Here is a 25,963-nt window from a genome sequence, read left to right as displayed (position 1 = left end):
ACTTCTGGAAAATGGACCTCAGCTGAGTTTGATGTGTATAATGACACTTACAACATCACAAAAAAAAGGTTAAAAAAAATCTCCTTTTATTTTTACAACAGTTCATACAGGTGTTTTTGGCTGGACTTTAGAAGAGCATCCTTCCTTATTTAGGGTTTCATTCACAATTACTGTGCAAATAGCTTAGGTAGAGGTTGTGAAAATGCTGTTACTTAATTTCCTTTATTATCATATGGAAATATACAAAAATTCTCCCCTGTAAATCAAAATATATACATTACACTTTTTGCAGAATTTGATTGCAAGAGGATTACTGTTCACTACTCTTGGCAAATATTTGAGGTGCATTCTGAAAATCAATAACTGACAGCATACGTGTAAACTACAGCCTTTACTTTGGCCAGAATCTTAAGATATTGAAGTCCAGGGTATTTAAATGCCTAATTTCCACTGATGGAAGTAGCAGTTAGGTGCCTGAATACCTTAACAACATCTGTCTTACTGCACAAACCTGCATAACTGAAGTCAGTGGGAGCAGCACCAAGGAATTCAATTGACAAGGCTCAAACATTTATACAGAAAAGTCGTGATCTTTAGTACACAGCTGCAGCGAGGGGAGGTGATGGTAAAAAGGAACAATGCCTCCTCTTGCAGGTCTCTTGAACAAAAGGAGAAAGGGAAGGTGAGGGTGTTTAGCAATAAAAAATCTGGAAAATAATTGGAGGAGGGGAGGAGAAAATACTCATAAAGCATCTTTTTAATTAAAAGTTTTCATCTGATGCTTTCTCTTTCATAGAACTGTGTCAAAGTCTCCACTTAATGTAATAGAAGGAACATCTGTCCATTTATGACTAGGAGGATTCTGTTTGTTTTCTTACAATGCACTGTTTATTTAAATATTCAGTCACTTCTCCATTTCTTGTACTGTTGTTTTATGATTTTTTGGAAGTTGATGCTCCAACAGCTCCCATGCAGGCCGACGTGTCGCATATTCCTGGAGTTCCCTGAGCCCCAATAGCACCAGGAGTACCAGGATCCCCTGGAAGACCGGGTTCACCCTGAGCACCATCACGACCATTTTTAGTAATTCCAGGTACACCAGGTGGTCCTAAACAAGAAGGGGAAAAAGGTTATTTCCTTCCTTTTATTTTTTAAAATATATTTATATGTAAGTGTTACTTTTAGTGTTCTTAAAATACTTTGTCTGTACATGAGACTTGTTATGGCCTGTTGAGTACAAGGTGTTCAATAAATTTACCCTGAATCCGGAGTATGTGCGTTGGATTTTTTAGAGTGCCTTTGGCTTTGCTGGAATTACCTGGTATAGCTGAAGATGGATGTTCAGTATTGCGCTTCCGTTACGCACGTGTCTGTTCCGACTTTTGACGACCACTGTAGAACTGGATGCCGTCTCAACACTGCCTTAGTTAGTGTCTGACTCCATGAATAATAACAAGTAATTTGTACCCAGGTTTATTTGATGACATCCCTGAATAGTTTGCCCAAGGGATGCCCTGGATGTGTGAGCTCACAGCTATCCCTCCTTCCTGGCCCCCAGCTTGCTCCTTAGTGGGAGGCTGTGGCCTTCAGCTCCTTCAATTCATTGCAGCTCCTTAAGTCTAATTGTAATTAAGATTCTGAGTAAAGGGAGTGGAGAGAATGACGATACAGAACATCTCCCTGACATTACAGATCAGGAGCTTCCTTTATACCTGTGTCTAATTTAAAAAATTTGCTCACAATGAAAGACAGGTTTTTTATTGGGAAAAATAATTTCTGCTTTGAGTGGACTCAAGCTATTGTTTTTATTTTTTTCCTTCAGATGCTAAAAATAATTCACAAAACACTAATTTCTGTAACAGCAAGCTACTGAAGCCTTCCAAAAAACCATAAAATATGATTCTGTCTTCCTGAGGGACAGCATTTCTGTCTTAATTAGGTAGAGAGATGCTGCCTGATTCTTTTTATTCATGTAAGTGATGAATTGCATCTACTGTTGATCTCCTTAAGTTTCGTAAGTAGGAGAAATGCTCTTTTTACATGCTTTGGAAAAGAAAACATCTATGGAGTAATGCAGTGATTTTACGGAAGAATCTAAGACAACTGAGTATAAATAATCTAGTTTTATGAAATTATATAGATGCAGAGCCTGCTTTTGGTGCCTGTAGCTTATTCACTGTACAGACATCACCACAATTAGAACAGCTGCTTTAATTGGTGGGCAAAATAAAGAATATTTTTCCATTTTTTTTGATAGGTATTCATTCCTTTGCATAAATCAATCTCTTGCGAAGAGATTCATGACTTCAGGAACTGGGATTATAGTGGTGTGATTGCTCTGTACCTGCCTATCTCTCAAAATTATTACGCTAGGAATTTATATTGGTTTCTGGTAAAATGAAATACTGTCCCTGATTTCTCATTTGATCCAGAAACATGAGCTGAGGTTTGGAGAACTGCAGCGGGTGGTCCAGGCTGTAGCTTTCACTGCAGGCATTCATTAAGCAGAGCAACAAAGAGACACCTGTCCGTCAGGAGATGGGCAGCAGGCATGGTTCTCTTGCCATAATCTGGAGTTAGGCACCTTCAAATAAACTGATACACTACCTGTTAATTAACTAGTTAGTTACTGCGTATGAAGTACCACTGAAAAGGAAAACCACCTGACACTGGCAGCCACGTGGGAGTAGTTAAGAAGGGTCCCTACCTCCCCATCTATAGAAGCTCTGACCTTTCACAGGCCATCAGTGGAGGAAACCAGCAGCCTTTTCTCAGAAACATTTAGGACTAGAGAGGATGTACTAATTAACTTCCACTGTTCAAACTGTCTGCACCTGCTGTTACCCACAGGAAAACCACCCTACTGTAACGATTACAGGGACAAAGTGATTGTAATATCCAGCCAACAACATGCAGAGCTGTCCCTCTTAAGCCCTTACTTTAGTCGTGGTTTGTTACATTATTTGCACAGCCTTACCTTGAAGTCCTTGATCGCCGTCAGGCCCATCAATACCTTGACCAACAGGTCCTTTGTCTCCCTTCTCACCAGTGTCACCTTTAATCAGAAACAGACAATTTCAACAATGAGTTGCTACTGCAGCTGGATCCAGGGGCAGGGAACAGCGAGAGAAGCTCAGAATCCTCAGGACAGCACTAGGATCTTTGCTTGCACCGTGTCCCTAAAGATGCCCTCTGGGACTCCCGTTGCTCCCCAGGGCGCGATCTTTCCCCCTCCACTGCTGAAATTACTACAAAGTTGCAGTTTATTTCTGTGGGCATAAACCAGAAGCAGGTTGGTTTAGTCCTACTCACCTCTGGGACCAGGATCGCCGAGTTCTCCTGTTGGCCCTCTGTATCCAGGGGGACCGCGAGGCCCAGGGTGCCCAACGCTTCCCACAGCGCCAGGAGGACCCGGGGGACCAGCGGGGCCAGGGCGACCCGTCATCCCGGGAGACAGGGGCTTTCTCAGGTTAGCAGCTAACTGTGCGATTTGATCTGAAAAGAACAATTACAAACTGCATGTCTGACGTGTTCGCTCTTTGCTCGGCTGCTTGTCGTCTGCCAGCGAGCGAAGGAGCAGCTGAAAATGCCGTCGGCTGGTGAAGCAGAGCGGGATGCCCGGCCAGCTCCTGCTCCCGGCCACTGCGATGTGCTCGCTGCTTCTGGCAGAGGGAAACACTGACTCTGTCCTCTCGGCTCACCTGTGGCCTCTTTTTTTTCTTTTAACATCTCCACAGAGGGAGATACTGGGCAGAAATCTGCAACCCGTTGATCTTTCCTGTTTCCTAAACCACTTTAAAAGAGCTCAAGCTAGAAAACAATACTGAAATGATGAATCCAAACCAGTTTCCTGAAACAAGCTTTCAGAGTTGCACTTCATCCCAATGGCCGAACAGTAACTCCAACGGCAGGGGACTGCTCCTCAGGGATGTGCCGTGCTGGGGAGGGGAGCTGGGGTTCAGCACGCCGGCGCACAGGGCAGGTACTCATGGGTGAGGGGGCGTGATACGTGTGTCAAAGCTGCTTTCCAGCACACTTTGTATGTTGCCATGATGAATCATTTTAAAATACTAATTTTAGAAAAATGAAAGACATCCCAGAGAACAAGATGACCTCCTGAATAATCTCCTTACGTTAAAGGTCAACATGCTTTTTCTTATTAAGACAAAAATAAATTTCAGGAGTCATTTTATGTTCAGGATCTACTCATCTTCAGCTAAATACGGTAACTACAGTCCGCTTTCTCTCCGTAATACTCACCATTTATCATTTCCCCACAGAGTTCTCTTATATGTTGTTCACTGGCCTCTTTGCCCTGCAATTAAGAGAAGAATCTGTCCTTACACACACCACGTTACGATAACCAGCCCTCACAGAGGCTTCAGGCCACAAAACACATTTCCAGCAGCTCAGCAAGCAGCACAGGATCCTGCCTGAAGAGCGGTGGGGTTCCTGCCCACCTTCAAAAGACGAGGCTTCGATTCAGAAACTGTCGTGCTCATGGCAGAGATCAACCTTAACGTTGGGTATTTAATCTGGGGCGTCCTTGGCCTTTCCTGAATGATGAGCCACGGGCTCTGCGCTACGGCGGCGGGCTGGCATTTGAAGGGCTCAACAGGAGCTGTGGTTTTAAATGACCAGTTTCTAACCCTGTTCTGTAATGGGGACGGTGACTTACAGCCTGGTCCCATGGGCACAGACAATTTGTCCACCCCTCTGAGAGAGGGGTTCTCCGAGGCACACGTTCGGGGGCACTGCAGCCCTGACACCTGCAAACCCTTCATCTCTGTGCACGGGTGGATCCTGGACACAAGACTGAGAGCTTGCAGGCACAGTTACCTACTTCTGCCTGCTCAAATGCAAGGCCTTATTTTTTGAATATGCATCTAAAATCCATGACCTATTGATTCTCCCCCGAGACTCCCTGACCGTGCCCCAGCAGCAGATAATACTTACAGGAGGCCCAGGTTTTCCCGTGATGCCAGGAATGCCCTGCTCCCCCTGATGGCCCATGGGCCCTGGGTGTCCCGGGATCCCTGGTACTCCAGCTGTCCCATTAGGGCCTTGGACACCTTTTGGACCAAGTTCTCCTCTTTTTCCTGGCTGTAATGAAGAAGAAAAAAAACCCAAACCGCTTAAAACAGAAGACATAGTCCATTCTTTTCTCATGGGAATTAGTTAAGCCTTTCTTAAGATACAAATATCTTAAGGGCGAGTGTCAAAAGGACGGGGCCAGGCTCTTTTCAGTGGTGCCCAGCAACAGGATAAGGGGCAACGGGCACAAAAAAACATGGGAAGCTCCATCTGAATACAAAGAAAAACTTCTGTGAGGGTGACAGAGCCCTGGCACAGGCTGCCCAGGGAGGCTGTGGCATCTTCTTCTCTGGAGACATTCAAAACCCACCTGGACACAGTCCTGTGCAACCTGCTGGAGGTGACCCTGCTTTAGCAGGGGGTTGGGCTAGGTGAGCTCCAGGGGTCACTTCCAACCCCCACCATTCTGTGATTCTTCAGGTTTCCCTAACTGCTCTGGCTGACCATGTACATTTCTGACATCATATGGGTGTGTTTATGTATATAGATTACGATAATAGGAGCAAAATTACCACATCTGAGTGTTTTCAGTGCCACAAAAAATTGTCATTGTCATAGATTTTATAACATGACTATGAAGAAAATATGCTTCTAGGAAATACCACCAGAACATAGTTTATGGAGATACATCATCAAAAGATGCAACAGGCATGTTTACTCCCAAATCTTTTGGGGCACGAGCCCGCAATGTCTTACACATACCTCTCCTTTTTGGCCAGGGGGACCAAAGGGACCCTGTCAGGAAGAAAAGGAAAAAAAGAAAGAATGATCCATGCAGGCAATGTGCATGTAAAGCCAAACCTCCCAAGGTCCAGGAAGCGGACATGTGCGTGGCATCCAATGGGCTTTTCTAGCAAAGGGGCCAGGAATGGCTATGGGATGCTGGAGACCAGATTCAGCCCTGGCACACGGGGAGGACTCTGGCGCCAAGACTTGCCCCAGGTACCAACGCTGAACATGGGTCCCACCAACCTGGCTGCTTCTCGAGATGGACCGACCTGCCACGGGCAGAGCAGCGTCAACCGCTCCAAGGAGCAAAATGACAAGCGAGTGCTGACACCCTCAGTTCTGCCAAGGCCATGCTGGCCACCCGGTGCTGCCTGGGGTCAAGAGCCGATGTACACCGTGAATACGGTGGCAGAAAGGTTTGGGCTACCTTCTCCTTTTCGCAGCCAGCAAGGTTGGAGCTCTTGGATGGTTAATTCTGACTGACCACATTAGTTGTTGATACACGGTTCTCTAGACCCATCTGTTACTTGAGGAGTCAATTCTACTGAATTCAAGGACACTTACCAGTTCTCCTTTGTCACCTGGGAGGCCATCTGCTCCAGCAATGCCCTGGAAGTGAGATACCAGAATTAACAGCGCACAATTATTGAGAATAAGGCTCACTCTGAGACTTGGATAACCTCAGCTCCTAAGGCACATGGGGGCACTTGTCAGCTTATACAGCAAAATGAAGTTCTGTCTTCCCGAAGCTGAATTTACGGTAGCTGATAAATGGCACTCGTGGTGTGGGGCAGCTTGCCAAGGACTAGGTGCCCTCTGCAACAAGCTGGTACTTGGATGAAAAGCTGAACTCACACAGATGACAGCCCTGATGGGGTGTCCATGAGAGACATCCACAGGCTGGCACTGGCATTCTTCGTACAGGGAATCTAAACTGCAGGTTCCCCAGCTCTGGGTCTCACAGAAAACATGGTTTGCTATGACAACTAAATGTCCAGTGTGACTGTGTCCTCTAGGCTTCCTCAGCAGAAAGGGTCACCCCCAGAACAGCTTCATCCCACCCGTAAACAGAAGTGATCCATCAACTTGGTAAGGACCATTCCTCTCCACTTTGGGGACTGTAACATAAGTGGCTGAAGTTCTGGTGACATTAATTTTACTAGCCATGACAAGAAGCATCAATTTGCTGATCACCTCCACAAAGCCAACCGCAGTGCCTGCAATTTGAGCATCGCCGGGAGCGACACGAATCGCTGCAACCCGCCACCACCGGCCGCACGGGCAGCACATCCCGTGCCAAACGCTCTGCAGCAGAGCTGGCTTATTACATGGCAATTACAGCAGGTAACGAACATTGTTTGTGGTGACTTGTGGCTTTACAGAGGAAGTTATTTCAAGACAAATGGAGGTGAGGCTGGTCTTTCCTTCAGCAACAAAACAGAAACCACACAGGCACTGGCAAACGCAACAAGCAACACTTGCTCGAAGCGCACTCACCTGCCGCTAAAAACAGTCACACCTTAATGCAAGTCGTACACTAGGTAAAAACTGGCTCCAAAGCTCATCGCTGAGGTTAAGCCAATTACAGAAGTTAAGCAGCGAAAAGCAAAAGATTAAATTAGTCTATTAGTGTGCCAAGCTTTGAGGCTTGGGCAAATCCTCTTCATCAGGCACATGAAGTTCAATGAAAAGCTGTGCCGCTTCACTCGGGATGCACATGCTGCGAGGAGCTCATACACAGCATGCCTTTGTGCTTCCAAAATGCACAGCAAGAGTGTAGCACTTCTATCACAGCATTTCCATATGTCTCCATTAGAACAGACTACATCTCTTCTGCCAATGCAGGAAAAACCGGACCGAAGAGGGTTTTGTTGGTGCCTGCTCCGGAATATTTTCATTTGAGGGAGGAAAAGCAGTTTGTGCTGCCAAAGGCTGTGCCTAAGGTAAGGCTTAAACGCCTCTGCTGGCTACAGCGTGGAAGTTACCACTTACCTGGTTACCTTTGGGACCAGGAACACCAGTAGGACCCTGAAAATAAGTAAAAGAAAGAAGGCAAATGAGCTCAAGCTGTTATTTTCCTGTGAATTCCTGGTGCGGTCAGACGTTCCCTCACTCAGCACGGGGTTGGGAATTAGCCCCCCAGCTGCCAAGTAGGAGGGTCCAAATCTCATTTATGCTTCTTAGGAAACAAGAAGAGATGTTTAGCATCCTTGCTGGCTTTGCAGCACTCCCTACAGTCCCCGGTTTGTGCTGTAGGACGGTTCCCCGGCCCCTCACCAAGCCAGCAACAGCACAGAGCAGCTGCCAGGCCAGGCAGGACCCCCCAGCTCAGGTCTGGTGGCTTCTGCCCATCGTGTCCTCATCCTACCAGACCAGAGGGACTTGTTGACCTGGCTGGGCAATGCACTACTCTCCACCCACCTGGCACAGGCTGTCTACACCAGCCTTTCTCTTACCGTCCTCCTCAATTTCCTAAATAAAACTAAAATGAACTCTGTGCTTTTGATCCTAGGTTTTCCAACCTTTTTCACAAAAGTAATCTTTCCCATCCATCCAAAAAACTCTTGTTTTGCTCCTGCCCCTCTGCTTTTCATTACTGTCATCTCACTACTGTGACCGAAAAAGCAGTTTTACAAATTCACAGATTAAAGCACAAGGTCCAGGGTGAGGCCGGTGGGCAACTGATCTCTGCCCTTCACACCTGAAGATGTGAGGAGGAGACAGAATTTACGTATGGTATAAAATGGACGAGAATATTTTTGTACTGTAAAGGCAAAAATCAGGATGTTCTTTCAAGGCTTTATTAGATGGTCAGTTTTCCTGGAGATTTAGGGCTAGGTGCTCCTGACTTGGAGATTCATAGAACACCACGGCCAAGGGAACAGAACGTATTTAGACGGTGAGCTGATTATCACCTTAGGAATAATTCAGGCAACTTGAAAAATCCTTCCAATTTTATCTACCGGGCATTCACAGAGAGGACATGAGACATTTTCAGCCCTCTTTGTGGCTCTGGGTCCATATAACAGAGCCAACGAGGAGTTCAGGAGAGCCCGGGATCTTTTTCTCTACTGCAAAATCTACATGGAAAATTCAACCATTCTACCCTGCAAACAGGATTTCTACAGCACATTCATCAATCTGGCGCCTGCAAACTGATCTTATTTTTTATAACTAGATCTAGAGATGGCTCAGCAGAACAGAGTCTTCAAGGAGGACAAACACATAACAAGGGCATAGCATTTTGCTCAGATCAAGCACTAAGTTAAAAAAGAGGGGGGATTTCTACTAAAGAGAAAATAATTCTCAGCAAAACAGACAACAATGTGGAAATGCAAAAATGGCCACAGCTATTTATAACTCCCATATGATGTTTGCCAATGGCAAAGGTGATATATTCTTTTCTGAATACCATCATCTAGATTTATACCTCCGACTTTGCCGAATCCCAAGGCTCCATGAAAGTTTATGGCAATAAAACACAGGTTAGTCACCAAAGACCATGTTCTGCGAGGAACATTCCCTTAAACAAAAGTTTAGCCCAAAGGAGTTTGGTTCAAAACTAATTTCTGAGCAGCAGGAACCAGTGACTCACATTTGTGTCACCCCATCAGTTAAACACATCGAATGTTGTTGGCCAAGCATCTAGGGATGCCAGCGTGGAGCTGAGAGAGATGTTGCCCCAGATGGCTGCTGGCATCCAGAATCCTCAGGAATTTGATTGTAATAAAAATCCTTAGAAAAAATATTTGCCTGTTGCTACCTCAGTCAGCAATACCAGTCAAATCCTTCCCCTCCCCGATATCCCACTCCAACAAGATGGTTTATAGCATCTTAATGCTATTTTGTATGTCATGATCAAATGCACTAAACCTTTTGTATTTTTTTGCCAGCAAAAACACTCACTGATATGCTGGTTTATATTCCTGGCCACAGTCGGTCCAAGGACCGTGAAAAAGCCTATCAGTACCTACTAACTCAGGCTTGCAGGAATTACTTTTTTTTTTTTTTTCAAAGAATAAAAAAAACCCACGATTGATTTCAGGAGAGTGTGATGGGCTAGCTGCAGCTGTGTAATTCCATCCACCCTGTATTTGCAGATCTCTCTATACACAGCAGGACCAGCAGGCTGGGTTGGCAGTAAAGCAAACCCAGGGCAGTGCCTGCTGCGCTTTGCCCACCCCCAGCAGCAAAGGCTGGTTTGTTTAAGCTATAAAGACACGGTCTGATGTTTTAGGGTCTTCCCAGCCCAAATCTTGTGCCCGGCAATAAGCGTGGAAACGGGCCGTGCTGGTTGCTGCTCCCGGCACAGAGGTGGCCTGGGGGCACACGTGGCTGTCACCGACACCAGTGGCACTGGGCGGGCAGGGGAGGTTACACCGAGCACCAGTTGCATTCGTGGAGGTGGAAAGTCTCCAGCATCACCCACACCTGCCAGCATGCTGTCCTGGGGAAAGCTGCTAATGAGCTGGGGTGTTAAGAAACAATAAACAATTACATCTTTAGAGTAACTACACTTAACTTCAGAGCCAGAAATAAAACCTAGGTGCCTTTTTTTTTTGGTGTTTTTTTTTTTTTTTTTTTTTTTTTCTTTAAGCATATTTTCCCTCCCTCTGCTCTCTGGAGACCAGGCTGCTCTGTGCAGGGGCCTCCTCCCCTCTGCACGTACATTTTTCACCGCAGCGAAGCCCTACACGCAGTCAGAACCCTGCAGCTCCACAATAACCCTCCTGTTCCACACTCCCAGGCTCACAGTCCTTCCAAGAGGCTTTTTTAGACCTGCCTGGAGCCAACACAGAAGGGCCATTGTGAGACCCCCGCGGTGCCACTGTGATTGCTTACACAGAAACGTCACCTTAAAGCTGGAGCAGAGGCAGGAGCGAACACACGGCTACTGTTCCCCTGCAAGTGCCCTTCACTTTGCCCTGCTGGCTTCCTTTAAATGAGAATGAATTCATTTAAATAAAAAGTCACCTTTATTCTGAGGTGTGGGGCCCGAGTCTGCTGCTGTTCAGAAAGAAAATCACCGAGCAAACTGCAATTTTAAAAAACCCCAGAAAACGTAATCAAGTGTCTGAGTAACAAATATGTGTGGCACAGCTCTGCTGGGCTCATGGGGGGAACGCTTGGGGGAAATCAGCATAGAGAGCAGGGAAAAAGCCCCAAAGGATTGTCCGGTCTGGCTAGGACAGGTTCCCAAAGTCTCTTCTAAACGATCCACCCTGTCTAGAAATAGTGGAAGTTCCTGCATGGAAGCAGAAACAAGGAGAGGAACAGAAGAGGTGGGATGCACAAATCCTGCTCCCCACCTAGGGTCCGTCCTGGGCACCAGCAGCCTCAGAGGAGGGACTGGGACCCCAGTGCGTGTTTGCTGGGGTGACATCAGCTCCCCCGTGCTCAGGGCCCCCCTACGCCCTGATTTCCTATCTCCCAAGCAGGAATTAGTTACAGATGTCTCCTTACCCTGTCACCCAACTCTCCACGAAGTCCAGTCGGACCAGGGAGGCCGGGTTCGCCACTGGCACCTTTGGGACCCTGTTAGGAAAACAAAAACCAGAAGCTACAGCTTGCGGCACCAGGAAAGCCTGCGTGTCCTGACGTGCCCGAGGCTCACCAACCTCCGTGACATGTTCTAAAAGGTCATTTGCCTTCGGTCTCCTCTCTGCTGTTCCCCCAGGACCTCGGGGCCACTTGCTGGCACCCCCGGCACTGGCTGGCACAGCTCGCTCTGGTCCCTGCCCCCATCACAGCCCAGCTCAGCCCCTGCCGAAGCGCTGGGAATCCCACCTGTGACTCCCGATGGAGCGATGCTCCCAGAAGGTAGCACCAGTTTTTGCAGCCAGTTTCACTGGGGATTGGGGAGCAGCTGTGAATGCTCCATGGGGGGGTGAGGAATGCGAGTCCCCAGTGCGGCAGAAGGGAGGAGGGAGCTCGCTGAAGACAAACAGGCTGGGAGCATCCAGGTGGAGGAGAAATTAAGGTGTTTATGTAGGTCAAACTGCAATCTTTCTTTTGCAAACAAACACTAAATATGAATGGTTCCAGCAGGCAGCTTATCTGGCCTCGTGCTCCTTCTACTGCCCTGTTTTAATAGAGGCATCAAACCAGTCCTGGCAAACGGGAAGATGTTTCTTCCCATCACTTGTTGCCATCAGGCTATTGCCTTGCCCGAGGTTTGCAGTTTGGCGGTGGCCCGCCGAAACACTGTGCACGTGGAATTACCCTTGTCAGCACACCAACCTGGAAACCTCTGACACCGGGGGCTCCCATCGGGCCTTGAAGACCAAGTGGCCCCTGAAAAAAGAAAGATGAGTTTAGGAAAGGAGAAAATTCAGGGCCAGGTAGGTCACTTGTGTCATTAAATCGGTTCACTTGAACAGAAAGAGCTCATGCAGTTCTGTACTGCAGCGCACTTTGCCCAGCAGCATTGCTGATGAACGCGATGAGCCACTGTAAAGCGCTGCTTGGTGTTTACTGAGCTGTGTTAATATTATTATTAACAGAAATGCTTATTTGTATATATTAATGCCTGAGAACATACCATACTCATGAGTGGGAAAGATCAACAACAGCAAAAAGTGGTAGCATGACAGAGCATAGACAATATACATTAAAGGGGATCTGCTATCCCATTATTATGCTTTTAATTGATCCAGTTCTGCAGGAAAATATTGTAAAATGGGTGCTGCACGCACTTGGAAATGAAAAATGGCAACTGCATCCACTTCCTTGGACATGCTTGGTACCAGCAATGTAGAAGGCAGAGGTATCTACACTACTAGCACAGGTGGTTTTAAGAGCCTGGCTCACTAGACAGAACACGAACATCACCATTAGGAGTCTCTATTGCTTCCTACTGAGAAAAATCACATAAGCGATAAAGATCTTAGGTGAAAAAAAAATACCCTAAGTAATTTAGGCATCTAAATCCCATTTTGTGAAGTGTCTTCTTGAAACAGATGCCTTAGGCAAACTTCTGTCACAAGGCAGGACTTCAGCTTTGCCTCCTTTCACAGCTGTCTCTGCTGGGCGCAAGGTTAAGGGACACAAACAAACTGCAACCTGAGCGGATCCCTCGGCACGGACTGTCCACCTTGCCCAAGGAACCAGCTGCCCACTGGATCACACTGCCCTGTGCCCTGTGTTAAAATGGCATCTGTATTTTTTCCTTAAGTATCGTTTAGCCCTACAGAATTCTCCCTGTTATCCGAGTATCCACTGTCTCTCCTGATTTTTTCGGGCTGTCATGAAGAGGAATGATGGGTTACTCTGTACGATCTGAACCATGTGCCCTTATCCCTGCCTGGCTCTCAGGATCAGCACGGCCGTATATGTGCAGAAACCAGTGGCTGCCCAGACGAAGGAGCTGATCTGCTGAGATCCAGCAGCATCCTTTGGGCTAGAGAACTAACTGCTCAGGTGTCTTTGTGGCTACTGTTTCCACTTCTGTTCTCTGCTTGTCATTCAGTAAGTAACTTCTGAGAGTTGTAAGTAAAGAACTCTAGGAAAGTGAAGTTAAAACTCATCAAAAATGCTGCTGCTGTGCTGCTGCCTTTAAAAGTGGTGGGACCTGACAGAGCCAGACAGCCTCTGGATGGGAAGAAGCCCTTGCTAGGCTACGCTAAATAAAGCCGAATTGTTCTGAGCCAAACAGCCTCAACACTAGACAAATCCCACAGCTCTCTTAGAATAGCCTAGGCTTAACTATACTTCATATAAATTAAGACATATCACAAATCAGAAATTAGAAACCCAGGTTAGAAAGAAATGTGGGTTCAGCTGCTATTACACCCCCGTCAGAAGTCCGCAGCAATGCAATTAGCTCAACCACATTTGATTTTTGGCTGTAATAATACGATACCTTTTGTGAGGCCAGCTGTTTTGATGAAAAATTGCAGACATAAAAGCAAATATTATTAATTTAGTTTATTTCTGAGGCTGATTTCCCTCTCCTTGGAAGTTTAAAGAGCAGCTGCTCACAAACAATAAATCATCACACAGTTCAATTTATTCCAAGTGGCACATACCAGAAATCATGTTAGACTTGCTGTAGGCTTCTGGATTTCCAAATGAGATTAAAAGGGGAAAAAAAAGAAAAGAAAAAAAGCCCAACAAAACGACTGGAAGGTCATACCCAGCCACAACGGCAGCACTAGCTGGGGAGTGACAAAATAAAAGGTAGCCTAGCATTTTTAGTAGTGTGAACAAAATCAGGGTTTTATCATCCTGATATCATTTATTATCTATTATTATCTATTAGCTATTTAGCAAGGGCACAACAGGTAGCCATGCAGTTATCTTCAGGTTTGCATTGCAACTCCAGTTTGTTTCTCAGGCTCCAAGGTGATGCAGGGAATTCAAGGAAAGCAGGAGCAAGATGCTCCGCTGAGGACCTCAGCGGCTTCTAGCCCAGAAATTTCAAAAAGTCATCAGTTCACAGAGAAAAAGCGAAACCCTGCTGGGGCTCGGTGTCCTGGGGGCTCACACCTACAAGCTCCCAGCCAGATCATGCTCTGCAGCACTGGGTGGGAGAAGGAAACGTGTTGACCGATTCCCCACCTGGCAACTGGCCTGGTGTGGCACCGCACGGTCGTGAGCTTCAGGGCAGCCGGGACTCTCGAGCAGCTGGAAAAAGCACACAGCTACGTGCGGGAAAGGCAAGGGATTCCCAACAGAACTACCAGCTTTCCAAGCCCCTGTCGTTCACCAGCAGAACGTGCAGGCTTTTCCCGTTTTGTTGTTTGTTCGGCTTCAGGTTTGGCAATGAACCTCTACTGCTCCAAGGAAAGCGATCCAGGAACGGGAAGGGTTTCGTGGGTGGGTGGGGGCAAGTGCACATTGCAATGGCTTAAAAGGAGTTTTGCTTCATTAATGACTCGCATTCAGCACCAGCTGCACCTTATTATTACTGTCTAATGAGGGAACTGCTGACTGCCCAGTCTCTCCTGTCCGACGGCAGCAGCCCCACGAGCCGCTTGGACAGCAGCAGCTTACTTGGCCAAAGTGGGAGGAAGAGTCCCATTGCACTCGCATGGAGCTGTCAGTGAAAGCAGGAGCTGACACACTTAGAGCAGAGGCCAAAACTCCCCCAAGATAACACCAAGGCAGAATGTGGCCTTTTACTTTAGCCGGAGAGTAATTCCCGCGCACTGCACTCTGGTTTGGTATCTACTTGATCTACAAGCAGCGCTGTACTTACAGTTGCTCCTCTGGGTCCTGGCAGACCTCTCTCACCAGGAACACCAACATCGCCCTGCAAATAACACGAAAGTCAGCAGTGCCGTTTAGGAGCCACACATCCATCCTTCCCGCCCCACCGCAGAGCCAGAACGCATTCCTGGATCCCGGGCTATTTCAATCCCTGCCCCATTGGCCCATCCGCTAGGTCGCACCGCCTGCCTTGGTGGGCTTTGACCTCTGCTGCAGTGTCATATCTGTGCATGGAGGTGTCCACCCTGTCCGGCTTGCATCGTGCTCGCTGGGAAGCTCCGCGCAGGCAGGGGGCTGCCCGGGAGCGCTCCTCACGCTGGGCTCACACGTGTTGCAGGCAGCACAGCACCCACCTACCGCGTTGCTGAAAGCTGTGTTTGTGCTGGGCAGCAGCACCCCAGCTCCAGCCTCGCAGTTTGGTTTAAAACACACTCAGCAGAGCTCATGATAAGTGTAAATAACGAGGATACGTACAGGGATGCCTGGCTCTCCAGAGGGACCTGCCTCTCCCATCTCTCCAGGAGCGCCCTGCAGATCAGAAAGCAAACACTCTGTTAGGGCACAACTCCAGAGTCATCTCTGTCCTACCTAGAGCAACGAATGGAGGAAGGAGTTAAAACCTGGATCAGGAAATAAAAGCAGTTTTAAACTTTCACAGTTTTAAGACCAAGATGACAAAACTCTCAACAATGGACATTTAAAGAACAGGGGAGCTGTAAATCCTGCCCTGGGACCAGTGACAAGGGAGGGCTGCCAGCCACAGGGCAGTGCCACCACGTCCCTTCTCAGGCTGGACCAGCGGGACAGGGATGCTCCTTGGAGGCATGCTCAGGACACCCCATGTCATTCATTCCTGCATCACCTCCGTGCCAGGAGAAACACCTTCCTGCAGCATGTTCTCATGCGTGAGGGTTAGCAAGAATATCAATGCAGGTGCAGAGGGGGAAATTCAGAAATGAAAGGGAAGGACAGAACACAAGCTGCTTTCCAGAACAGCTTTGCCCTGGGTGGCTTTGGTCTGAGAATTCCTTCTGTCTCACAGATAGATGCCAGTCTAAAGCTCTGCAGAAGCTTTTCTCCTGAGGTGGGGGGGAAGTCTCCAAAAGGCAAGATGAGATCACCCTACTCCTGCTGGCAGATGCTCAGCCTTTTGATTCCCAAAGATGAAGCCTGTCTTGGGTCTTTGACAGAAGGGCGAACGCTTCCTTCTGAGTTTTACAAAACCACTGACGACTCTTCTGCGTATCTGCTCTGTCTTCACCAAACCAGGTGCAAAAGCTGCCTCAGCAAGATCAGGGTCATCTCAGTTTCACCTAATGCTGCTCCCCCCTGTCAGGGGTGCTCAGCCCCAGCAGAAATGCCGCCACCATCACTTTGGGGTAAGTCTTCCTAGGGTCTACTTGTGGGCACCAACCCCCCCAAAGCTGACAAGCCTTGCTGTGACAAGTTTAGTAGTTTCCCCACCAGAACTCATCATCAGGGAGATTCACTTACTGGTTCACCCTTTGAGCCTTTAAGACCTGCTCTTCCAGGCAGTCCCTGAAAAGAAAAGAAAATATTAAAGCAATATCAGGAGGAGTTATTAAATTTGTTATTCTGGTCTGATTTGACATACAAGGAGAAACATTTGCTCGAAGCAATGGAGGATTTACATTTCTGCAGCTTTCACCATAAAAATTACAGCTTCAATGTCTCTCTTGCTCGCTGCCCTAGGAGCTCTACGTATGCTAACCCTTGACAGAGCAAGGGGGAGGAATAGGCGAATAGAGCAACAGCAGCAACATTTTGCACAGCAGAAACCTCTCTCCAGGGGTGTTCAAAATAGTCTGTAAGACTGGAAGAAAGGAATACTTCACCTCTATTTAAACAGTTGGCAGATGGGAGAGATGAAATATTTTGCCAATGAGCACTAGTAAGCCAGGGACAGAGCTCAGGATATGGTATCCCAGATCTTACCTCCCTGCATAAGGGATGCACGTCACTGGGATGTGAAAAAGAAAATCCCCCTCAAATTTAGATTTTAAACGGAGCCAGAGAGGCCAAAGGCCAGGGTATTGCTGTGTTAGTATATGGCGGTACTTCAGATGTTTTCTGTTCTGCCTTGTACGCTGCTCCCCTGTCTGTACGGTGGGACAGGTGCATTTCCTCTTGGCTTAAATGGGGCCCCTTGTGCAACCATGACCAAAGGAAGGTCCCCTCTCCCCAGGAAGGATCCCCGTCCGCCGGCCAAGCCGCTGTAACGCACCGAAGGTGGCAGGTCCTGCTGCCATACTCACAGGAAGACCGTTCGGCCCCTTCTCTCCAGGAGCACCCATGCGAGCTGCATCACCCTGTGGATATCAAGAGATTAGGAGGGACCCTCCAGTACTGGAAAATGGTCTGGCACAGGCAGGGGACATGTTCCCAAACAGGCATTTGTAATCTTCTCCCTCCCCTTATGTGCAGAGCCAAGAGCCTGTTGCGCCTAGAGCAGGTGGGTGCCCGCTAGATGTGGGGTGCCCAGAGCTCCCAGGGGTCTCCCTCCTCCCCTTGCAGCTCCCAGCCTTCCGGGGTGGCACATGGTCCACGCTCCTGTGGCATCATCGTTCAAAAACCTGGCAACAAGCACCTGAGAGCACTTCGTCTACAGGCAATTAAAATAAACAGATGTCTCTGTCAGCAGCTCTGAAAAGGCATCTCCGAAGGCCTGGAGTTAGCCTACAGGAACCACTAAACGTAGGGGCACAGCTGAGTTTAGATCATATGTGCATCTTCTTTCTTTAGGGAATTTCCTTGGGATTAATTAATAGCAGCAACTTCGCTTTTCTTCGCTAGTTACACTGTTGGAAAACTTTTTAGAAGCAAAAGCTTTCCAGCCGTGCTCTTTCTTGACAAGTTATCAGTAGCTTTGCAAGACACACGGGACAGTAACAGAAATCTTCCCTGCGGTGTTTAAGTAGGACTTTACAAACCTTCTCACCATCGAGTCCAGGAGCTCCATCCCGTCCATCCTTGCCAGGCATGCCCTGCAACCGTGCACAACACAGGTTAAGGTCATCAGGAGACTCTGTGACTTACAAAATACATTCACATCAAAGAACCTTTTGGCAATTAGGTCCAGCTCCAGTTGTACTGGGGAGATTTTTTCATTAACAGCAGTACAAGGAGGGTTTAATCCAACTGGGATTACACTGAAGGTTACAGAGGCCCAAAGAGCAGAAGTGTGACAGCAAAGACTGTAAGATGCAAGTTTTTTCCTATCGTGTTTTACCCCACCATCTGCAAGCAAGACAACAGTGAGACTTGCATCCTATTTAATTGACTTACAGGTTCTCCTATGAGTCCACGAGCCCCTGGGTTTCCTTTGGGTCCAGGTCTACCCTAGAAATCAACAATAAATCCTGCGTTATCCAGGACACAGCCCTTAAGAACAATCAGTCAACAAAGATAATACTCAGACTCTGTAGGGACATTTCAGTCAGTTTGTGCTGGCTCCTATCCTGTTCCTGTAGGTATGGTGGTTCTTTTAGGACAACACCAAAAAAATGGCCCAATGCTGGCTGCAGCACCTGGGCAAGGTCTTGATCATTTCAAAGGATGGAGATGTCAGATCTGATCCCCGCGCTCCAGGCTGTAAGCAGCACTTAGGCACCTTATTACTTCAGCATCTTTAATAAGATTTAAACATCCCACTTTTGAGAATACTTTCATCCCTTTCAAATAAACCAAGGGGTTTATTTGTCCATTCTGCCCAGCACAAGCCACAAGAAGCCTGTGAAACAGACCCCTTTGCATGTCACATCCAAACCTGGAGCAGACTGGTGTTCCACTGCACTTACAGTGTCGCCTTTGGGCCCTCTGAAGCCTTGAGGTCCTTTGCTTCCTTGGTCTCCCTGTGACAGAGGAGGAAAAGCCATTAAGCATCTTCATCACGCAGTGACAAAGACTGATGTTTTGAGGGTGTAAATGATGGGGTTTTATGCTGTTTGCAGGTGTTAGCAGAGGTAGGAGCATCCACACTGCCCCAGCGCAGCTGTACGCTCTCAGTTACGCTCCATAACTCCTGACAGACGAATTGCAGCAGGAACCTTCCCAACAATCCCCCAGGGCAGAGACCATCTTCCCCTTCATTTAATGAAGGATTTTCTTTACCCAGAAACAGAGTGGGAGAAAAACTTCAATATTTACTGTCTAGATTCTGCTTGGTGTAATTAAATGTTTTGGTGGACGGTAAGCACCTAATCTTATTTTAGTCTGGATGAATTTCTTCTACAATTGCAAAGAGCAGGGAGGTCCCCAGAGGGTGGTGCTGCCGCAGGGTCAGTGCAGACTGTGGCGTACTGGCTGCTCTGGGCAGGGGAAGGTGCAGCTGGTGCCACGTTATCCACACTAAGGAGAGACCGGGCGGCAGGTCGGTGGAAAATGCTGTTGGAGAGGCTGTAATGCTGCAGGTGCGGCTCAGCTCTCGTATTTAGGCACAGTAAGGAGGGTACAGGAGTCTGCCCACAGGTGCAGGTTCAGTGTTCTGTGCTTTGCCCCCAAGCTCTGCAAAAGGACGAGGCGTGCATCTTTACCAACTATTTCTGCTTGTAGCAAAAGTCCTTGTGAGCTGTGGGCACTTGGGAATAGATCAGGCTCCAAGGGCATAAGCTCAGGATAGCGCTTACTGGCTCTTCCTCAAAACTCTCCTTCCCAAGAACAACACAGACACCCCTCAAGTGCTCGCCCACAGCTGCTGATGCTCAGGGAAAAGCGGTGAGGAACAGAGAGCAGGAGAAATATGGTGAACTTATTCTGGCATGGGGCACGGCCAAGGGAAAGACATCGTGAGATCTTGGTCAGGAGAAATAACATCGCTCTAACTGGAGGAAAAAAAGGCAAAGGGAATAATCTGATGGAGACGGTCAGCACGCTCCTGTTCAGGGGCAGCAGAGGTTAGTGCAGGAGGAATAAACTTTAGGCTTTGGTTGTGGAAGGCAAGACCATCGAGGTGCTGAGACACAGATACATACAGCTTTCCCTGGAGGTCCCGGGATTCCAGGCGACCCTCTGAAACCAATGTCACCCTGCAAAGAATAACACATCATTGTAACGCTGTGGCTGGCAGAGGGTGAAGTACCAGTATCCCCAGCTTACACTGCAATCTAAGGAAACACAAAAGCCCTGGAAAGACACTCCCCTATTTCTTGCTAGCTTGCAATCCAGTCTTGCAAAAGATCCCCCTCTGAACAAGCAGGTTTTTGCTCTGGATCTCCCCACCATTACCTGTGTGATACACCGATATCATTCATGGCCTTGCTATCTTGATGACACACTCATTCCTAAATAAATGCATGACACTATCAAATTCAAAACCATTCAGCCTCTAGGCTGATGGTCAAGGGACCTTGGCAAAAGTCCAAAGCCACGACGAGCTAGGGACTGGCCCTGTTCTCACTGAGGACACTTTTCACATCCTGATAATCTTTGTCCATCAGTGACTCTTCACCTTTTTCTTGGAAAACGACAGCACAAAGGGAAACGTTCATGAAACGTTTCTCAGGTTTTTGCAAGGTTCTTTAGTACTGTCAGTCTTTCAGGGATAGCACTTTGTCCTTCAGGTCTGAACGCTTAAATCAGGCTGGGCCTGATCCTGCTAATCCCTCAGGTGCGTAGCCTCCTCCTGCCTTTGGAAGATCATCTCTCTGGGGCAGGAGGTGCAGGAAAGAGCCTGTACTTCATATCTTTACAAGGTCCCCAGCCATCTTCAGTAAGGACAAATGCCACCTGGACCTCACACGAGACAAACTGGTGGTGGAGGGGGAAAATAAATCAGAAGAAAGTTTTCCTTACTCTGTCGCCAGCTGGACCCATTGGACCAGGGAGGCCTCTTAGTCCTCTTGGGCCCTAATTAAGAAAACAAATCAGTTTGAACTCTTATCACCATTAATCATAGAACGGCAGAACAGCATCAGAGAGCAACTCATCAACACAGAAAATGTCAAGAAATAGCGAGGAGCAGCAGAAAGCTCAGCCTGCTGATGCACCAACAAGACACTTTCCCTTTTGGTGATGACCTCTGAGCGAGTGATGCTGCTGACACCCCATGCGGACACGCGCTCCGTGCTGGCTCCCTCCAGCCCGAGCGATGCTGCTGACACCCCCTGCGTGTGCCGGCTCTCCAGCCCACCCCCCAGCTGCTCACCAGCCCAGCACGCAGCCTCGGACCCACCCAAAAGCTGCCCAGGCCTCCACCAGAGCCGCTAGCGTTTGGATGTCTCGTCCAAGGCGAGGTACCAAAAGCAGGACCTGGGATTAAAGCTCAGTGAAACTACCATGATCTGGGTTTTTTTCACCAGCATCAACTTTCACATCTGTTAGCCCACGGAGCCAAGAGCTGTGTGTGTAAGGCAAGGGGACTGATGGCACCGTTACGTCTCACAGTGAAAAGGTGACGGCAACTGCTCTGAAGAGTAGGTGTTACCTGCAGGCCAACGCTGCCGGGAACGCCTGGAGGACCAGGGGGGCCAGGGTTACCCTGGGGGAGAAAAATTAATCGGACAAGAGGTGATACAGCATAAACCTGCCAACACAAAGGCAGGGACCTTCTCTCCACTTTATTTCTCCCTGAGCTCCCTCCCACCCAGGTTCCTGCTTCAGAATTTGCTTCTGTGTTACAGGCAATTTGTTCTACATGCAGGGACAGCATCAGTGACGCATCTACCCAAGTGACGAGTGAAGGGCTTTTCCCTGAGCTGACATCCCTGCACGTGAAACAATTCCTGTTAATTTATCAAACTGATCTTAACGTTATGATTATTGGGAAGATGAATTTTCTTGAAGTATTAGTGCACTTCAGTCACAGTAACTTCTCCTTGCTGTTCAGCCAATTGCCTCATTTCTCCCTGTCTTCTTCAAGAAATCATTTGTTATGATGCTTTTAAAGTAAAAAATCCTCCCCCACCCCCTTTAAATGGAAGTTTACCTTCTCTCCGTCTTTTCCTATTTCGCCAGGTTCTCCTTTGTGACCAGTGTGTCCCTAGAAACAAGAGCTCCAATTATTCACATTCCAGTACAGCCTCGTTTCAGAATTTAAATCTTATGAGATAGCGCTAAGACCTGAACCCACACAACACAGATGACTTGCTAGGAAAATAATCTGTACAGGTGCTACAGCTGTGCGAAGGGCAGTAACTTCTGGGGTTCATTAGTCACACACCATTCCCGTGTTAGGCATCATCGTGTCAGAATTGATCTGGTCTCAAGAAGTGTCCAGATTCAGTTTTCAAGAGTGACCTGCGGTGAGACTAGGCTACAGATCTCTGGATGCAATTCTCAATTCCTGGCCAGGGACCAAAGCTCAGTTCTCATCACTTCTGAAAATGGGGCCAAGACACTTCTGAAAACTCCATTCTGCACCTTTAACCTCCCTTTTTATTCAAGTCATCTTTAACTCTGCATCATCAAGCTTGCAAAAAAACCCACGTCCCACTGAAATCTTTTACATAAACATAGATTCAGTTTTGCGTCTTGGCTCCCTTCCTCTTATTGTGGGAGAGACCCAGACTAATTTCAGCCATGGCAGATGTTAATCCTCACCACGCAAAACGTCCTGTGCATCATTTGCATCATAATTGGAGACCTTCACAGGTTTTTCCATTTCACAAGCTATGAACTTTGAATAGTTATGCCCTAAACACTGTGTAATTCTAGTATTTATGACTCATCCCAGAGACCAAACAGACTTGCAAAAGGTCAGTTCATGAGGAATTGAGAGCATTTCCCAGGAGATGTTCTACCCATTGCCAACTTCTGCTAAATCCTGCTAAATCCTCCTAAAAAACTCGAGTAACTTATTACTTCAGCTTGCTGCTGGAGTGAGCCTACTGCACAGAATTCATGTGAATCATAGAGGGGACAAGATGTTTAACTGCTGAGTGAGGTTTCCTAAGGGTTACAACCTAGGATTTATGCACCAGAATCAAACAACATAAAGCTGCCTGGTCCTAAGCCAGCTGCAAAATGACAATTAAATGGTATTTAATCACGTAAGTTACGTCTCGCTACAGCAAAACGTCTCCCTCTGTGTTCACAGGGTCTGCGAGTGCAATTTAAGAACTGGCAAGATTTTTACAGCTCTCTGAAGCCTGCAAAGGCAGCACCTCATTCCAGAGGGAGGAACCCTCACCCTATGCAAAGGGTTAAATTTCATTTGCAGGAATAAATGGTTGTAGGTAAATGTTTCACCTAACAAAGGCTGCAATCCTGCAGGGGACGGAGCCGCCAAGCCCTGCGCCCCTAAGTGCGAGCAGGTGCTTGGAGGATGCAAAGCCTCTTGCTGAAGGTGAAGGCAGAGTGCTCACACTTTGCGGCACCGAGTTCAGTGACAGAGCAGCTACTCCTATGAGTACGGGAACAGCACACGTAAGAAGGCAGGATCAGGTCCTTCATCCTCCTCTTGTCTCCTATTTGGCTGCTTTAGGCATTTTCTTTTCGACAGCTTAATCGCAGGCAACTGCATGGCTGGTTTGGAGAGGTGCGGAGCCTGCAGGAGACGTGTGCTGTATATAAAACAGCTCAGTCCTGGGCGTCCATCGTGGTGTTTATTTTGGGAGATAGACCTTTGTATGTGCAGGGGGTATTTTTCTTACCTTGAACCCTGGCATTCCTGGGGGACCTGGCGGACCCGGTGGGCACAGAGCTGGGCACTGCAAGGAACAGAAACACTCTCTGGTTGATCAAGTACACGCAGCGCATCCAGGGAGGCTGGTTTCGTTACGAGGGAGAGGTGAAAAGGTTACGTGGGTTTGGGCTCTAAATCCACTACTTCTGATGCATTCACAGCATCACGTATCGTCCAGAATTTCCCTATGGCAAGGGGTCCTACACAGGTCCTCAGGCCCCCAGTGACCCACAAAATAATGATTTATGAATAGCCTGCTTTGCTTTGAGCACAGACAGTGAGAAATTCTGACGGTTGACAGTTGTCCATAGTCCAAAATGTTGAAGAATCACAGCTCCCCAGTGAAGCTGGATCAGTGTCTTGTAAATCATTAGGAACGTATTTAATCCTATGTGTTAAGTCACCCGTATTGATTTCCTTTAGGCAAGTCACCTAACTGAAATAAGGACAAGCATTAGAGTTTATTGGAAGGGGACCTATAACAAAGTAACCCAAATACCTACAAGCAGGTATCTGCAGGTGTCTAGGGGTGGGGGAGCCCTGGTGGGAACTCTAGTTTGATGGGAACAAATCAGAACATGCACAGAGATTTAATAGGGGCTCAAAAGGCCATACTTTAAAAACTTCATAAACAAGGAATGAGATTTTCTTCTGCAGCTTTTCTTTCATTTATTTGTGGGTTTTTTTCTTTATTTAATAAAACCTCAGGCAACACCTCTGTAGCAGAAACTTAATTTTCTAGTATATTCCACAGGGTAACATAAATTAAGCTTGCAGAAATAGTATCATTTTCCATTAACTTCCACGTGACTTGCCATAAGGCAGTCTAAACCAACTCTGAGCTTTTTTGGGGCATGCCAATTAGAAAACCAAAGAGGCTGTCACAACAACAGCTGTGAAATCTGGAAATGTCACTTCCATCGTTCATGGACTTAAGACTCCTTTCATTCTCCTCAAAGAAAGGAATCCAGACTTTCTCATAAGGAAGTCAGCCTAAACAAAGCATATACCCATAGGAACCTGGTGCCACCATCCATGGAAATAAACAGCACAACACGCACAACCTTTTATCTTGCAAAACAGGATTGGAAACAGATGCATGAAAAGCTGTTGTCATTTACCAAATGCTTAAGTTGTTTTGTAAACGAAGAATGTATGCAAAACCTGCATTTTGAAAAGCAAACTGGAAAGCAAAGATCAAGAAAAAAATCATCACTAGCATATCTACCTCCTTGAAAGCACATTTAAGTCTTGTAAACACACCCCCCACCCCACTTATGCATTCTGCAATAAAGCAGTTTAGACCCATGTCTGCAGGTCTGAATGGCACACATTAAATGTCACCCAACTACGCCAATGAAAAGTCACACCAAAGGGTAAACTGAAAAATATTTTCACGCTACATAAAGGAAAACCTACCTGAAGGTCCCCACCACCATCGGGAAGGATGCCTGGAAGACCCTGCAATTCATGAAATGTGGTCTTTTTTAAATACATCAAGACAAACACCAGGAGGAAATACAATTTCTAGGAAATGCACTTTACCAAGAGCAAGCTCAGCTGGATCAGCACCAGGCAGATACGCAGCCCCATAGCATAAAATGGAGCGTTCCAAGCTGCACCAGTGCTTAAAACGGACATACCCAGCGGTGTAATCATCCTCTGGAGATGTACAACTGAGCTTGAGCAAGAGCCTTGAGCCTTAGGTAATAAAGGCAGCAATCTGAGAAGAGCAGCTGTGCCTGGTCTCCTCCTGGTCTGGGGAAAGCTCCTTGGGAAAGACCTTCCGATCCCACTGTTCAGCCCCTCCAGAGAGACCGCAGCAAACCCAAAACAGAGCCCTACCAGTTTCAAGCCCCACTTTCTGTCCCTACAACCACACATCATGGTCAAAGCAACCATATAAACCTTACCTGAGAGAACAGAAAGCCCCCCCCCCCCCCGATCTGTCTGTGCCATAAAGCCTGGGCATCACTGGGTTCCTCCACCCACAGCGCACAAATAACAAACAGCAGATAAACAACACACCGCAGTGAGAAGTCACTGCCCTCCTTCGGGCACGGTGTTTATGGTCTGATGAAACTTAGCCCGGAAAGGGAATGCTCATGGTAACCACAACAAATAAAAAAGTACACGTTCCGGCAGCAAGAAGAAAATTCTGGACTGCCCATGGGACATTTCTAACATTTATTTGCAAGTCTCAACTTACCGGAGGTCCAGGTGGTCCAGGAGGCCCTGGGAATCCTGGCAGACCAAAAGGTCCCTAAACAGAGTGAAAATTAGTAAGAA

At 47.4% G+C, this 25,963-nt stretch overlaps 1 protein-coding gene across 2 annotated transcripts in view; it reads right to left on the bottom strand.

The window, feature by feature from the left end:
* Positions 1 to 69: 69 nt before the first annotated feature.
* COL9A3 (collagen type IX alpha 3 chain) overlaps positions 70 to 25,963 on the bottom strand; it is a 41,700-nt gene continuing 15,806 nt past the window's right edge. For both annotated transcript variants that reach the window (XM_080404414.1, XM_080404415.1), the window contains 24 exons: positions 25,884 to 25,937; positions 25,094 to 25,135; positions 23,643 to 23,699; positions 21,977 to 22,030; positions 21,476 to 21,529; positions 20,845 to 20,898; positions 20,025 to 20,078; positions 18,852 to 18,905; positions 18,340 to 18,393; positions 17,985 to 18,038; positions 17,310 to 17,363; positions 16,528 to 16,572; positions 15,508 to 15,561; positions 15,023 to 15,076; positions 12,064 to 12,117; positions 11,287 to 11,358; positions 7,816 to 7,851; positions 6,388 to 6,432; positions 5,797 to 5,829; positions 4,957 to 5,103; positions 4,261 to 4,315; positions 3,313 to 3,495; positions 2,978 to 3,055; positions 70 to 1,108 (listed from right to left, as the gene is read on the bottom strand). In XM_080404414.1, coding sequence (XP_080260540.1) covers positions 933 to 1,108; positions 2,978 to 3,055; positions 3,313 to 3,495; positions 4,261 to 4,315; positions 4,957 to 5,103; positions 5,797 to 5,829; positions 6,388 to 6,432; positions 7,816 to 7,851; positions 11,287 to 11,358; positions 12,064 to 12,117; positions 15,023 to 15,076; positions 15,508 to 15,561; positions 16,528 to 16,572; positions 17,310 to 17,363; positions 17,985 to 18,038; positions 18,340 to 18,393; positions 18,852 to 18,905; positions 20,025 to 20,078; positions 20,845 to 20,898; positions 21,476 to 21,529; positions 21,977 to 22,030; positions 23,643 to 23,699; positions 25,094 to 25,135; positions 25,884 to 25,937 — 1,617 coding nt within the window. In that variant the 3' untranslated portion in view covers positions 70 to 932. The remainder of the gene's footprint in view (positions 1,109 to 2,977; positions 3,056 to 3,312; positions 3,496 to 4,260; positions 4,316 to 4,956; positions 5,104 to 5,796; positions 5,830 to 6,387; positions 6,433 to 7,815; positions 7,852 to 11,286; positions 11,359 to 12,063; positions 12,118 to 15,022; positions 15,077 to 15,507; positions 15,562 to 16,527; positions 16,573 to 17,309; positions 17,364 to 17,984; positions 18,039 to 18,339; positions 18,394 to 18,851; positions 18,906 to 20,024; positions 20,079 to 20,844; positions 20,899 to 21,475; positions 21,530 to 21,976; positions 22,031 to 23,642; positions 23,700 to 25,093; positions 25,136 to 25,883; positions 25,938 to 25,963) is intronic.

The sequence above is a fragment of the Falco punctatus genome (assembly GCF_963210335.1).
Source record: "Falco punctatus genome assembly, chromosome: 10".
In the NCBI taxonomy this organism is placed as follows: Eukaryota; Metazoa; Chordata; class Aves; order Falconiformes; family Falconidae; genus Falco; species Falco punctatus.
The sequence above is the reverse complement of the archived record's forward strand: the minus strand, read 5'-3'. Positions and strand labels throughout refer to the sequence as shown.